General features: G+C 55.3%; 3 protein-coding genes across 3 annotated transcripts; 1 reads left to right on the top strand and 2 right to left on the bottom strand.

Annotated features, from left to right (window-relative positions):
• Positions 1 to 218: 218 nt before the first annotated feature.
• D7B24_008556 (uncharacterized protein) lies at positions 219 to 4,022 on the bottom strand (the record flags this gene model as incomplete). The annotated part of the gene is made up of 1 exon (XM_028642642.1): positions 219 to 4,022. The coding sequence occupies one exon, from the start codon at positions 4,020 to 4,022 to the stop codon at positions 219 to 221; it is 3,804 nt and encodes a 1,267-aa protein (XP_028493576.1).
• Positions 4,023 to 10,496: 6,474 nt separating this feature from the next.
• On the top strand, positions 10,497 to 12,860 carry D7B24_008555 (uncharacterized protein; the record flags this gene model as incomplete). Its single annotated transcript, XM_028642641.1, has 3 exons — positions 10,497 to 10,663; positions 10,717 to 11,256; positions 11,312 to 12,860. 3 exons carry the CDS (start codon positions 10,497 to 10,499, stop codon positions 12,858 to 12,860), a joined length of 2,256 nt encoding a protein of 751 aa, XP_028493575.1.
• Positions 12,861 to 12,908: 48 nt separating this feature from the next.
• On the bottom strand, positions 12,909 to 14,235 carry D7B24_008554 (uncharacterized protein; the record flags this gene model as incomplete). Its single annotated transcript, XM_028642640.1, has 9 exons — positions 12,909 to 13,005; positions 13,055 to 13,143; positions 13,201 to 13,372; positions 13,415 to 13,445; positions 13,497 to 13,856; positions 13,912 to 13,979; positions 14,035 to 14,059; positions 14,109 to 14,140; positions 14,195 to 14,235. 9 exons carry the CDS (start codon positions 14,233 to 14,235, stop codon positions 12,909 to 12,911), a joined length of 915 nt encoding a protein of 304 aa, XP_028493574.1.
• Positions 14,236 to 14,591: the final 356 nt, after the last annotated feature.

Below are 14,591 nucleotides of genomic sequence, written 5' to 3'. Positions count from 1 at the left end.
TCGACCGAATGAGTAAGAGAAGAAATGGATATTGAAGTCAACCTTCAAAGCGGACAAGGCGCTGAGGGAAGAATATGGTGTACAGCCCGATAAGTGCAGGCTTAAGAAGTGTTTCGGGCTCATATAGTCATGATCGCTACCCACGACCCGCCGGTGCGTGTGTCGCATCGAAAGGAAGTCGCAATATAACATAATAACAAGACAGGGTGAACGTGTCATTAGATCATGCCACCAGGCATGGGAGAGCGATTCGGCATGGGTGGCGCGTTGTAATGTGTTTGGCGCGCCCGTACGTTCATACCGTTGGCTTCGCTCGTTGCTTTGCGGAGCCTTCGGCGGTCACGGGCGCCGCCCTCGTCCTCATCGCTGATGGAGAAGGCACTGTTGCCATCGTTTTGGAGATGAATAGCATGGTGAGGCGCAAACGGCATCTGGGGGCTGTCACCAGCCATCTCATCTTCTGCCTTGCGCCCACCTCGGAACCCGAGCATGTTGCGTCGCTTGGGGTTGATAGGGGGCAGAGGTGGCGCATGTGCTGGATTATTGGCAAGAGCGTGAAGATTCGGCGTCGACGCTGTCGCGAGCAGACTGCCGGACCGAGATCTCGTGCCACTGCGAGAGCCGCTGCGAGATCTGGCCTCCTCTGGGAGGTTGACAGTAGGCACGCGTGACGTGCTAGAAACGAAGGTCGGCTCCGAAATGTCCCGCTTTCTCACCGCTCTCTTGGTCGATTCATCCAGCTTGTGGAAGCCGCCGCCTTCGAGGTTGGGCGTGGGAGGTGCCGATGGTCGTCGCGGAAGTTGAACTGGGGGAGCTTGGGCGCTTGGGTTCATGAGAGGTGACGGCATGGGCGCCATGGGCGAGACCGGCGATGCCTGGCTCGAGTCGTAGCCGCCACGATGCTGGGGCTGGACACGTAGGTTGCCTGAGATAGATCGATCAAAGTGCCCAGGAGGAGGCCCAGGAAGTGGACCTGACGGCGGCGCAGAGGGCGGATGTCCGCGTGGGGGCATAATGGGGGAGTGTCGGATGTCAGTACCTGGGAGGCCTGGCGACCGGAGCATGGCACGGGGTGAGCCACCGTTGGTGCCAGGAGCCAGGCCTTCATGGGGGGCTGACGTATTTCTGAGCCTGGCTGGGCGGCTTTGAGACCGGCTACCGTTGCTGTTTTCAGACCCGCTCCGATCCCGTTCGGTCCTTGACGACGGGCGCGAAGATTGAGGCGTTCCACCACCATATGATGATTCCTGACTGGGACGGGGCTGGTAAGCAACAGGAGGCGGCCTGCGTTCACGGGATGGGGATCGATGTCCTTGCGGTCGCTCACGATTCGTGACTGGGCGCGGGGCTGGCGCTGAGGGTGGCATGGGCGGCGGCCCGGAAGGTAACTGATGTCGTTGCTGTGTTTCGGTTTCCTTGAGCTTCTGAAGTTCTCTCCGCGCCTGCCTGAACGCACGGAGCCCTGCGTGCATCCCTTCTTCCTTGTCTTCTTCCACTTCTTGAACTTCCTTACACGCTGACTGTGGCGTTGATGCCGCTGTTTCATCGATAGACTGCTGCTGCTCCTGCTTCGAAGGCGATGCTTTTTCCGGCTCCTCTTCCATGGGAGAAAGGGGGTCCTTGCTTTCAAAGTCGAAACTCCGCTTGCTTGGACTCGGGGAGCTACTCATGGTGGATGCACCAATACCGAGCATCTTGTTGACCTTGGGTGGTGGCGGAACTTGTTCACGCTCTCGGCTGCGGTCGACGAGGGAGCCACGGCTCGACTTTGAGATGAGAAGGTGGAGTGGGTTCGACCGCGATGGCATCGGCTCACGTTCAGAAGGTTGCGGTGATACAGAGCGACTGTCCGACTCGACATAGGATGTCAACCTTTCACGAACGCGTCTTGCGCCATCTGCTAGATGACGAGCAAAGTCGTCTTCTTTCTCTTCAGCGTGCCTGGTTTCCGAACGTAGCTTAGCATCAGATGGCGCAGGCATAGCGTCTTCCCCCCGTTCCTGCTTGGGGCGCTCCTCGATCGTGTTGATCCTGCTGTCGAGTTTTGATTGGCTGCTGTCAAAGTACGAAGACTGCCAATCGGGAGATTGTGAGTCCCATGGATTGGAGGAGATGCTCAGGTCGGACATGCCGTTGGGATCGTACTGCCCATACATGCTTTTTGGAGCATTGAGAGAGCTTGAAACAGGACCTCCATAGATGGATGATGCATCACTATCTGACCGCAGGTGCTGGCGCACTATTCCGCTCAGGCCCGTCGTTGGGCCCAAGGTGGGAGAATCGTCAGGAGAGCTTTGGTGAGAGTGAGAAGCAGAGAGGCTTGGACGTTCGGATATCGGTGAGGGTCCACCTGACATCGAAGCGAGTGATAGAGGTGTGGGAAGCGCAGATTCACGAAGCGCAGGATGATCCTGATCGGACGGACGCTGCCGAGTACCTCGAGAAGATGTAGAAGACTGCGATGGACGAGGACGCAGAGGTTGATCATCTTCAGTATCGAGGAAGGTTCCATTAAACGCAGCCTCCTCTTGCACAGTTGGCTCTGTTTGCAAAGCAGGTTCCGTCTTCTCGAACGGTGCACGTTGAGCAGAAGAGGATGAACGTGATCGCGACCGACTCCCATTCGTCCGAGAGGCAGAGGAACCAGTACGGTATCTCTCCGTCGGGGTCTCACGCCCTTGTTGAAGCTGGATTTGCTTCTGCGCGTACTTCGTCTCGTCATACTGCTGACCAGGCTTGTTGAATACACCCATGGAAGTGGCCTTGCCTAGGTCGTTCGGCTGAATGTTGAGTGGACTCCGTTCCTCGGTCTCGCTGATTGGAGGGCTCAGGGGAGCAGCAACGTTATTGCCAAAGGCTGTCTTCGATTCGGGAATACTGGGGACGCGGGTCCCGAAATCCAGAGTGCCCATTGACGACGTGGTCATCGGTGGGCTCATCGAACGCAGGTTAGGTGCACTGGCCTTAGCCAAAAGCTTGCGGTCGCCAAAACGATCTGTGAATAGTCCAGTCGTAGGCGAAGGGGCGTTTGACATGTCGGGTGTGCGAGAACCCAAGTTCCTTTGGCGGGAGAGAGTGTCCATTCTCGATAGAGCGGAGTTTTGTTGTTCGTGGAGATCGTTCAGCAACCCTGTCTCGTAAAGACGCCGCGTCCTCGTTACGCTTCGCTCTAATGCAGGCGTGGCAGCTGATGAGTGGCTGGACGCCCCCGTTGACTGCCAGTCTTTGGACATGGCGTTGGGCTGGGAAGTGACGGACGTGGCGGCTGTCGAGTTACGGCCGACTGAAGGAGCAGAGGACATGCTAGAGTTGGTCTCACGTTTGCGGTGGACGTCTGCCGCAGGCGGAGACTCGGCTCGAGGGATATCGATGCTGAGGTTGACTTGGTCCTGGCGCTCATCTGCTGACGGTTGCCTATCCTTCTCGCTTTGTCTCCAGCGTTGGAAGGATGACATGGCCACATCGTCACCGTAAAGTGCTCGGCCCGACATGCCGCCATCGAGGTTTTTCGTAGACGCTCCACCACTGGGGAGCTTGTAGATCTTCTGACGTCCGCCAAATAGGTTGTTGCCGTCAACGGGTTTAGCCCGATCCATGATGCTGCCAGACGTCGAGCCTTCAGATGAGTGGAAAGAGTCCATGCGAGCAAACGGTGCCTTGCCCCTAATGGACTCAACCTCTGCAATATCACCCAAGCCCGGGCCGAAACCGAAGTCCAGCATTCTGGATTGCCGTTTGGGAAACAACACGCTATCGTCGCTAGCCTTTCCAATCTTGGAGGTTGGATCATCTTGCTCCTTTAACATGGAAAAACGTGCTGACAAGCCTGTCATCAGCAGACTGGTTCGGAAGTCATCACTCGAAGGGAGTGCCGTAGCGAGGTCGATCTCTTTCTTGGGTTCCTCTTCTGTTGTCTTCTTATTCTTGCCGAAAAGTCTGAAGGGCGCAGACGAGTCTGAGTCGTGTGAGACGCGAGGCGGTGCCTCTTCCTTCGTCTTCTTCTTCGTGCGGAACCGATTCATGGTGTTGTCGGTGCTTTGGTATCAAATGGTATTGTGCATGGACGTCGTGACCACCTCGATTATGGGGCCAAAAGTTGTAGAGGAGAAAAGTTGGGTGAGCGTTGTTCTCAAAGGGGTTCCATACAGAAAGTGAGAACGGGCGATTGGACGTCACAGCAGATTTGTGTCGACCAGCGGGTGATCCGACGGAGGCTGTCTCGAACTATGAAGCTAAACCAGCGAGTCAGTAAATGGCTTGTGGTGAGGATCCCATGTCAAGAAGACTCGGAGAGAGTGCAATGCTGCAGAATGAGCACAAGTAGCATCAATTGCTGGTTGCACTGTCCGATCGATGACAAGTCATGGCACAAGGGGCAATAGAGGGGTTGGCCTTTCTTAAGACCGCTGTGCCAGATTGCGGAGATAATCGTTGGGAACGTACCTGGCTGCGAAAGGCTGATAACTGGCCCGTGTGAGGAGAGTTTCAGCACGAAGAGATCAGTCGATTGTCAACGTTTCGACCGTTGTACTGATTGTCCAAGCTTCCCTTCGTCTAGTCGCTGGCGGTGCACGAGCAGGGGTGACGAGCAGACTACTGCTGCTTGCCGAAACCAAGATGGATGCGCGTGAGATAGTGCTCGTGGTCGACTCCCGTGAACGAGGGCAGTTTGTGGTGCGGTACAGATAACTCGATTGTTTCTGTCTGGTCAGCCTGTGGCAGTACGCTGTGATTTGGAAGTAGCTGCAAAGGCGACTGGAAATGGGCGTTGGTCGCTGTAAGTAGCGAGAAGGCGAGAGTGGCGTGTGACAACGTCGAGGGGCGAGCTTTTCGTGTCAAAGAAGGGGCTGCGGACAGTCGAAGGCAGATGTCGTCGTGGTTATGGGCGTCGATGGTGCGTCGGCAGGTTGTTCGTTTGGCAGCAGGGGGGCCTTGGTGGAGCAGATGCAAGGCGAGATGCAAACGCCAAAGCCGATCGGTTTGAAAAGAGGGGAGCAGCCTTGTGCCTGGCTATGATCGTGTTCGGGGGTCCGTCGTCGTTGACTCGCAACGTCGAAGGCGCAAATAGTGGACAAGCAACGACTCGGTCTGCTGAAGTGTGAGAAGGAGAATGCTCGAAGGGAAAAAAGAATGAACGGAAGTCTGAAGCTGGAGGCGTTTGACCTGACAGGATGAGAGATGGGTCGACGGGGCACAGACTGTGAGCGAGGGCGGACGACAAGAGGTCCAGGCGGCGGAACCAGAAGAAATTGGGACTCCGAGCGACGAAGCAGAAGAAAAGAAAGGCCGGGGCAAAACAGCAAGGGAGGGTATCCCACCTCCAACGTGCTCTTCCTTAGGGCGTCCCCTCCAGCTTGGTAGCACTTGACGGTACCTTGTTCATTGGCGTCAGGGGGTATCCAGGGGCCTGCCCCTGGGGGCGTGTTCAGCGTTGAGAAGGCGTTCAGGGGTGGTTCCTGGAACGCGACAGGGGCAAGCGCCGCGGAATGTAAGGTTATGTGGGGTCGCACTCGCCTGCCTGCCACAATTGGGTGATTGTAGGCGGGTTGTCTAGCGTGGGCAGGTATCCGGCTTTCTGGGGCGTGCCAGCAGAATGGGGTTAGTTAGCTGTGAGGGTGAAAAGGGTCATGTCATGGCTCTGAGTTCCTGAATGGAACGCGCGCCGCAAGCTTCAGAGAGGTTTGCGGGGAGAGTAGAAGACCGACATTCTCGAGCACACCATACCGTCATCTCTCGCTCGATGGCGAAGCTCAGCCATCAAGACAAACCAATCCCCCATCAACGAGTTGACTGCTTGCTGGCTGGAGTCACCTTAGAGCACCTATCTTAGGTAGAGTACCTCGATACCTCGGTACCTCAAGGTAGACATGTAATGAGGTACCTGAGGCCCTAAGGTAGGTGGCACCATGATCAGTCTGAGATTATGGTGTCAAGGCAGGCACTTGGGTGGGTCTCCTTCCTCCGGCAGTGGTGCATGCCCCTGGCCAGCACCTGCCGGCGGTGGACGGCAGTGGACGGCAGTGTTCAACTAGGAGGCACATTTACTTGGGAAGGTGGTTGTCTGATCAAGGTACCGACCTACCTACCTAGATAGGTAGAAATGAAGAGCACCAGCGGCGAGGCGGTGCTGTCTTCCTTACGTCGTGACTTCCGCCTCGAAGAGCATCCTTTTTGGATGATCATCATTCTCAGTGAACGTACTAAGCCAAGGACCGTCTGTTGGGCACCGTCATTTTACTCGTTGCTGTCGAGAAGGGACACTGAGCACCGGGCGCCCTCAGCATTCCACGGCCGCGCCGGCAAACGAAAAGCTCCCATTTACGATTGAACACACTGAGATGAACTTGTCCTACGCAAGACGGAGTGTGAGCAGCCGTCCGCCATCCCTGTCACACGCTCTGTTGCCTTGTCTGTCTGATCGATCATTTGAATCAGGGCACATGAGCAAGCAAGACATGTCGAGACACGAGTAACCTGGTCGAGCTCACCGCAAGACGGTTGATTGGCGTGAAGCAGAGCTCGATACAAAAGAATATGTGCCCCTTTTGGCACGAGGATGCCGTGACTGAGCCTCTAGATCCAGAATGCGGCGGTTTTCCTTGTTTTCCATCTCAAGACTCACTTGGCATTGTAACCAACCATTTTTGTCGCGGCAGCATGTTGCAACATCATGAATGAGCAGGCTCCGGAGTCGACGCCAGATTCGCCAGATTGAGTTCAGCTTCTCTGATACTTCGTCGGGCTACTCCTCCCCGTCAGATGCCCGCTGCAATATGCTTGGCTCACGGCGATCCCCTCGGCACTCCGACTTTCCTACTGAGGGCCATCGGGCAAGCGCTGGGGGGCCTTTCACAGGGTTGCACCGGGGTGTTCCAATGGCTGCGATACAGTGCGCTCAGAGCACCAGATAGTGCGCAAGTGTCACTGGGCGTGCTAGACAGGCGGCATCGTTTGCTCTAGTCAATGTTCAATTGGATCGCCACCCAGCTTGGTCGTCGACGAATCGACCACACAAATGAAATATGGCGACAGCTTCCCCGCTCGATTTCGCTTTGAGGACTTCACTTTGAAGGGCCTGACTCGAGCCGCATGGTTGATGAGACGGCGGTCGGCGGACTAGACTCAGTGGTGAGTCACGTCTCATCCATATCGCTCCTCACTTTCCTTTTGGCTATCGTCCCTTGAGCCGTTGAGATGAGACGAGACAGGCGTCATCGACTCCTTTTTCGTTCTGGGGTTCACGCAAAGCAAGACCTGTCGCGGTATCCATAGCCATGACACCATGGCGGTAGCTTGTGGCCGAAGGCGAAGACCGAGAACATCGACAAGGTGGCCTGGGCGCCAGACTGACGGGCCGTGATGGCCTCAGCGTCGCGGGACCCACGGAACCGAGCTGCTGGACCTCAAAATGACAATGGTGCGCAGCCTACTGACACAGGCCTATTTGATGTTGACACAGGTCGCTTCGCCTTCATCTCGATATGCGCCCCCGGCTGCACCACTCAATCGCAAGCCATAGTGCCTTTAACGCGCTTTTCAGGTTGAATTAACAAATTCACAGGCTGGCAATGCTAAGTTCTAACACCTCAGGGGCTGTCGATACCCACAGGCCACCAACGCTTCGCCCACAAAACACACAATCAGACGCAGAGTCCGCCAAGCGTTAATCTAGAGTAGTGCCTACTTATTTCCACACCCTCAACCCCTGAGCGGCGGCTCAGCTACGTGGCTCCGCGACCAATCAGGACCTTGTACCTGACGCTTTGCCTCTTCTCCTCAGGGGCTCCCGCGTCATCCTTGAATTTTTTTGCCGCTCCGAAATGGAGGGTGTGATTTCACATGAGCAGTATGATTTCCTTTCGATCACTCGGCGATCCGTTGAACCTATGGACTAGGGCTGCGACACATCGTTTTAGGCCTCCAAATGAGTCCCCTGGCGAAATCATAAACTGAATTCGCGTACAAACAGGCATTTTGTAAAGACTGGCGGCTGGGTAATCATTTGGCGACACGTGGGTGGTAGAATCCAAGTAGAGGCCCTGCCACGACACAGACCTAGGTTAGAGCAGATATCGTTTGTTAAATGAGGGCGGAATAAAATCTGGTTCTTTCTGGCTCAAGATGCAGGGCATCTTCGACGGGCAACCCGAAGGCTTTTGCTTACCGACATGAAGATGAGCCGTTCCACTTCCTGTCCAGACAGCGGGCTTTGGCTGTCAGCACCTATTGTTCCGATGATCGAACTGTCAATCCGCCGAGCCCTGTCCAGCGGCTGTCACCACAGCATTCCAGCTGCTAACAAGGGGGCCACGAGGCGACGGCGTGTCTCACCTGGACCCAAATCAGCCACCGAGGACGGTGAAGAAGGTGATGCATGGCCTGAGCTCAAACCACAAATTTGCAACAGCTCTTCATGTCCCTTTCTTCGCGATGTTAATAGGCTACACGCTACGCTGAGCCGAGCAGCAACCCCAGGTCAAGCAAGAAACAAACGGTCCACGGGTGCACAGTTGAAGTGGCGACGAGCATGACTATGACTTCATCTTCATTTGCGGAGACTTCGATCGGTGCAAAGCAGGCGTCACAGCTTGATTAACCCGGCCGACAGCGGGGCTCGTTCATCTGAAGTCAAGTTCTCAATGGCCCGGACATACAGGCTGGCCAGATTGTTCGCCTAAGGACTACAGGGCTTTGCGGGGCTAACCTTGCCATTGCCCGTCCATCCTGAGGCGGGATTAACGGGCGGAGCGGATGCATGTCAGATTCTGAGTTGGCCGCGCTGGGATCGCTTGGTGCCGGCGATGATCATTGAGAGAAAAGTTTGCGATCGTGATGCAACCCTCGTGCGGAGTCACGACAAAGGTAGTGAACTCAGGATAGACAATCCCACGATGCGCCTGTCTGACTCGACGGGCCTGACCGCCGGCGTGCAGGGCTATGAATACAGGGCTGTTGCTCGGGTCGTGCCTACAACATGGACGGCTCTGGCACATCTCGTGCCAATCGTAAGTTACAGTCCAAAATTGTACCTTGTGCTACAGGCAGTGCTTGGAAAAATACGCAACAGGCCAAGCTACTGTAGGTCGACCGTTTACGGCTTCCAGACTGCCATCTCTGTAGCTGACGATGACACCATGGGGCGGTGGATAACGACACCTCCATGGGATGTGGCTCCGAGGTCATCTCGCTACCATCTAGACGTCTCCGCCCGCCAGAGCCCGATGCTGCGGTAGCTTGATCCCAGAAGAGGAGCTGAAGACAGGCTCGCTCAGCTAGGAGGAAGCAAAGAAAATTTCGGATGAGGGGAGACGTCGAAGATCGGATCTCGATTGTGTTCGCGTGAGTTCCACAACCTTGGAGAAGGACAATGAGCTCCCGATGACGGGACAAAGGAGAAGAGAAGCGAAACTAGTCCGCCGGCGGCGCCCACCGTCTGCGGCCCGGGAGGAGGCCCTTTTGGCGCCATGCTCGTGGGACCTACATATGTGATGTGCGCATAATCTCTTCAGAATCTCAACAGAGCTTTGATCTGACCCTCAACAAGGCAGCTTCGGGTCTGAGAACGTCGCAATGAGCGCTAGGAAGGACTGGAACGCGTCAACTTGCATTGGTGGTGTGACGAGACGCGGGGTTCTTGCAGACGAGACGCGCCGAACTTTGTTGATTCATTTCCCATCTTGATACTGGCGTGACGGGCGCGTCCCGGAGAGCGGGGTAGCGCGAGCCTGCGTGTCTGTGAGTCCAGTCCGGCGGAGCTAGGCTGTCGATTCGGCCCTGCTCGTGCGTTGTAGGGCAGTATCGTAGATGTGATGCCTGTGTTGTGTGATCATCGGTTCGGCGAATGCATGGCTGATTGATGGGAAATGGGGCCTTAGGCTCCAGGGTGTTTGAGAACAGCTTGAATGAGTCTCAAGACGATCGGCTCCCATTCCGATGAGGAGTCCCACCAAGCTGGTGATGCTGGCAATGCTGGCAATGCTGATCCGGCGAGATGATCTTCTCGGAGCACAGCGAAGGTCACATCGTCCCCAGTGGCCACCCACGATCACGCCGTTGAACATGGCTAGGGCTGAGCCTGGACCTACTTGTACACGGTACGACAGGTAGACGAATGGTCCTGACTCGTCGACTAGTCGTTTCACCGACCACTCACCGACTGAATGTCCTGACACTCACTTGACTGCTGACTAAGTAGGTGACCGCTTGTTCATTGGATACGACCGTGGGGGTTGACTTTCCGTGGATCACCAACCGACCTCATTCTGCGGGTTACAATCCCGACGGCGCTCTTCACTCGATCGAGGGAATCTGCGGGTGGCCTTGCGAGAGCCTCAAGACCTGCGAGGCATGCAGGCAACATCTCCATTACTGCACTCGACGTGGCGGAAGCATCTTTTCATCAACGTATCCGATAGTGACCCAGTCCTCAACTTCATTCCACGTATGCCCAATCATTGACCCCGCCCTTGGTCATCTTCGCCGAAACCCTTTGCGTCATGGAGGACGCTCAGCGGCCCAAGCAGGCTGCCTGTTTGGTCTGTCGCAAAAGCAAGATTAAATGCGATTGGTCCAAGGATCAAGCCAAATGCAAGAGATGTGTGCAGCTCAATGCTGAATGTATTCGTCCCACTTTCCATGCTGGACGGCAAAAGGGCATTAAGAAGTGTGACTGTCTGCACTATGCCCCCCTCAGAGACGGTTGCTAACAATAGACAGCAAGCGCAAAGGCTTGGAGAAAGCCCTCTTTCAGATCGAACAGGCTCTGAAGCGCGTCAAGTCAGGCGAGCAGAACGATGAGGACAGTAGGGCTCTGTTCGACCTTCAAAATCTGCTCGTTGAAACGAAAGATCATCCATCCGTGAGCTCCAGTACGACAAGGTTGCAACGTCGTGAAACTGTAGATGGCGGCGATGATCTTTCAACGGATGAAGATGATGAGACGGAGGACACCCCTGATAGCAATGCGTACGTTGCACAGCACAGAGAAGGCAGTCTGACGATTGACGATGCCGAAAACCCTCTCCAGCTGCTTGCTCGGGCGTCCAACCTCCAGCTGTCTCCGACTCCTGGCGGCCCTTCGCCTGGGCAGGTCACCAAGAGCGGCCGGAAGAAGCTGCAGCCTGAACAACCCGACGAGGATACTGAGATACAGTCGTTTTTCACGTCTGTGCGTGTCAACCTCGACGTTGGCGACGAAATTGACCCGATCAGCATGGGTCTCGTGACAGAGGCGGAAGCCGAAGATCTATTTACCTAGTGAGTGCGGATATTGACGGAGAACATTCTCTTCTTGCTAATAGGAAGTTCCAAGTTTCCACAAGAACCTCGCCCACACCCGATGGGGACTTGATCCTGTCATAAACACAGTGTCATTCACAAGGGCCCGGTCTGCGTTTCTGACCACATCAATTATGGCTTCCTCAGCGCTCTTCAGACCACAGGATGCTGCGCTGTCGAAGCGACTATCTACTCACGCCAAGAGCCTGGCGCACAGAGTCATTATCAAAGGACATAAATCGGTTGAAATCGTGCTGGCATTTATGGTTAATGTCCCATGGATGTTCCCAGGTCAGCATAGCACAGACGACGAGACCTGCTGGTACGTTTCCATGGCAATGACCATTGCAATAGACCTCTCCGTACACAAGCTACTCGTTTCAACGGACATGCTCGGTTCCGCAGCAGCGGTCGCTCGCGGCGACTGCGTAGATCCCCGTACCGCCATGGCTATTGACGGACTCGGCAACGTTGATCCAGCGTCAACCATGGGCAGAAGATTACTTCGACGGCGAGAACGATGCTGGATTGCGTTGTTTGTGCTTGAACGTGGCATGTCTCTGGCTCGCGGACGAAGCTTCACAGTTCCCATTACGCGGTCTTTGCGGGACTGTGACAATTGGCATAGGTCAGATATTGCTGACCCTGCCGACGGACATCTGGTTTCCATGGCTGTTCTGCGCCGTGACTTGGATAGTATCTTCGCGACAGTCCGGGCAATGTGTGATGGATCACAAAACACGTTCTCGGATGGATCTCTCATCGCCCAATCCATTCAAGGCGCGATCGAACGCTTTTTTGATCAATGGAATACAGACTGGGGTTTATCTATTGGATCTGGACCGGAGCGAAAACTGCCACCTTATGTTGAAATTCTCGTCACTCATACACGGTTATCCATCTACAGCGGCGTCATCAACCACCCGACAGCTCCCATCGAAGTACGCCAGTTCTTCCGTACGGCTGGCATGTCATCGGCATTGACGGTTCTACGGGTAGCCATCCAGGGCGAAGCTAGGCTTCAGTCGATGCCGAACAACACGTGTATCATGATTGCGTTTGCAGCATGCTTCGCTCTCACGCTGAGCGCATACGCCAGTGGAAGCTCTAACCTGGCCCCGAGTGTCCGAAATCTCATCGAACAGACAGCGTGCGTCCTCGAGCGCGTCGGCAACAAAACGAAACACCGCAACGGGTTATCTACACTTTACGGCAAATATCTGCGAGGCCTCACCAGAAAGGCTGCTACTGCGGCTGAAGAGCACTCGGTGGCGCACTTGCAACCCGCCGCCGAGACACTGGGGGCTGCCCAGTTCGGCTTCGCCACTATTCCAGCAAGCAGTGACCAGAGTCTGGCGGCCCTCGGACCAGCGGAAGCACAGCCGGGCTATCCGCAACCGCCATCACAGTCACAGTTGTGGCCGGAGACCTTGCAGTTCTCGACCATGTCTGATGAGCAGATCATTGAGATCCTCAATCAGCCGCACAACGCATTCGACCCAGCAGGTGCCAACCTCTCATGGGAAGACATGGACAATTTTGAAGGCCTCAACTGGCCAAATCTGCCAGGTTTCAATTACTAAACAGGCGTCGCAAGATACGTGACTACTAAAGGCTCTGTATGGAAACACTTAAATCTTCATTGCAGCACCGCCTGCAGGAACAAAATTCCACTGTGTGAGTATCCTCAGCTGTTCCATGAATACGAACGTCAGAATAGTGTTTGGTCTACAGCTGTCAGTATATGGCCATATCATGCTGTTGTTCGGAGACTCACGTAAGCCGCAGCCACGCCGGCGTCCAGCCTTTCATGAGGAAGCGGGGACCTTCCTCCCTCAAGCTTGTGCGGATGATCTGGACAACGGGCTACAGGGATCATCGGTCAGCTTGGCCAGAACATGTGGTAGAAGAGAGTTTACTGACGTTGCCACCTGAGCCAGCAGCGGACGCACTCTGGATCCTGCTCTTGAGCACATCCGCGGGTGCGCAGATTGTGGTGGCGACAGTGCCTGCAAGAAATGAGGCGAGAGTATGTGTTCGAATATCGTCTTTGAGGCCGCCGCTCGCCAGGAGGTAGTGCTTCGCCGTGGAATATCTGGACAAACATTAGCGGATGTCCAGCCTTGAGTTTGCGTGCGATAGAACATACGTTGCGATCTGTCCAACATCTACATTGGTTAGCCAAAAGCTCGCAGTAGTGGTGTTTGCCTCGCACTTACTCATCAGGATGCTTCGCACAACATTCGCAGACATGCCACGCGCAAATGTCGCCAGGCCCTCGTCTCTTCCTATGCGGTAGAACCCCGCCAAGGCGTTTGCGTACGCGAAACGTTCGGCAGGCGCCTTCGCGCCGTCTGCGCACATTCGAACGAGGACTACTTCTGCCGGGTTTCCAATGAGACCGGCCAGGCCGCCCGCAGCGCCAGCGCAGGCAATCGTCCAGGCCGCTGACAGCTTTTGCTGTCCCGTCCAGCTCTGTGCCCGGGCGGCAAGCTTGTTGTACAGGCCGAATCTTGCTGTGGAGTACATGGACTGTCGCACGATAGATGCTGAGAGACCGGACCAAAGGGATGGAATGCCTTCCGACGTCAACCATCCGTTCGACCACGTATCAAGAGAAAGTATAGCACTAACCGTCTCGGGATGCGAATCGGTACATGGCGCGGAACATGGAGTTTCTTGACTTGAGGACTTGCATCCGACTAGACGTATTAGCTGACCAAACACGGTTCTATGGCATGGCTGGTTGGACCTCACTATTTGGTCTGGTCCAGTGGGTGGGCTAAGTTGTTCAGCCAATGCTTTGAGATGGTGGTGAGTAGGAAACTCACTGAAGCACACGGCCATGGAAGCGGCAGCACCGCTCGAAGAATCGTCAGCATGAGGTTATTCAAACCCGGGTTAGGCGGAAACTCACCCAAGCCAAAATGGCTCATTTTGCTTTGTTGAAGACGACATGGCAAGAATGAAGGAAGGGGTATCAAGATAAAAGGAGCGAGCACAGCGATATGGGGGGATCAGTTCAGATCACAGAAGCCATGCGTTTTTGAGTTGCTGTAGCTGTTCGCTGAGCAGCGATATAAGTGCAGAACGGGCGAAGATGCAGCACTCGACGAAATCAATATCGTCCGATCAAGCTTGAGTTAACTTGCATGCACCAGGCCTTTCCCAGGGTCTCCGCATTATACCCCAGATCTGGCCCCTCACGCATGTAACAGTTCAGACACTTCTCGGAGGTTGATGCGTGGCCGACAAAACCTTGGCCTTCAGTATACACACCTTCCGCCGAGCTGCCCGCCGGACAGCAAATGTAC

This window comes from Verticillium nonalfalfae (genome assembly GCF_003724135.2).
Source record: "Verticillium nonalfalfae strain VnAa140/NRRL 66861 chromosome Unknown scaffold_78, whole genome shotgun sequence".
NCBI lineage: Eukaryota > Fungi > Ascomycota > Sordariomycetes > Glomerellales > Plectosphaerellaceae > Verticillium > Verticillium nonalfalfae.
This window is presented reverse-complemented; position numbering and strand designations above follow the sequence as displayed.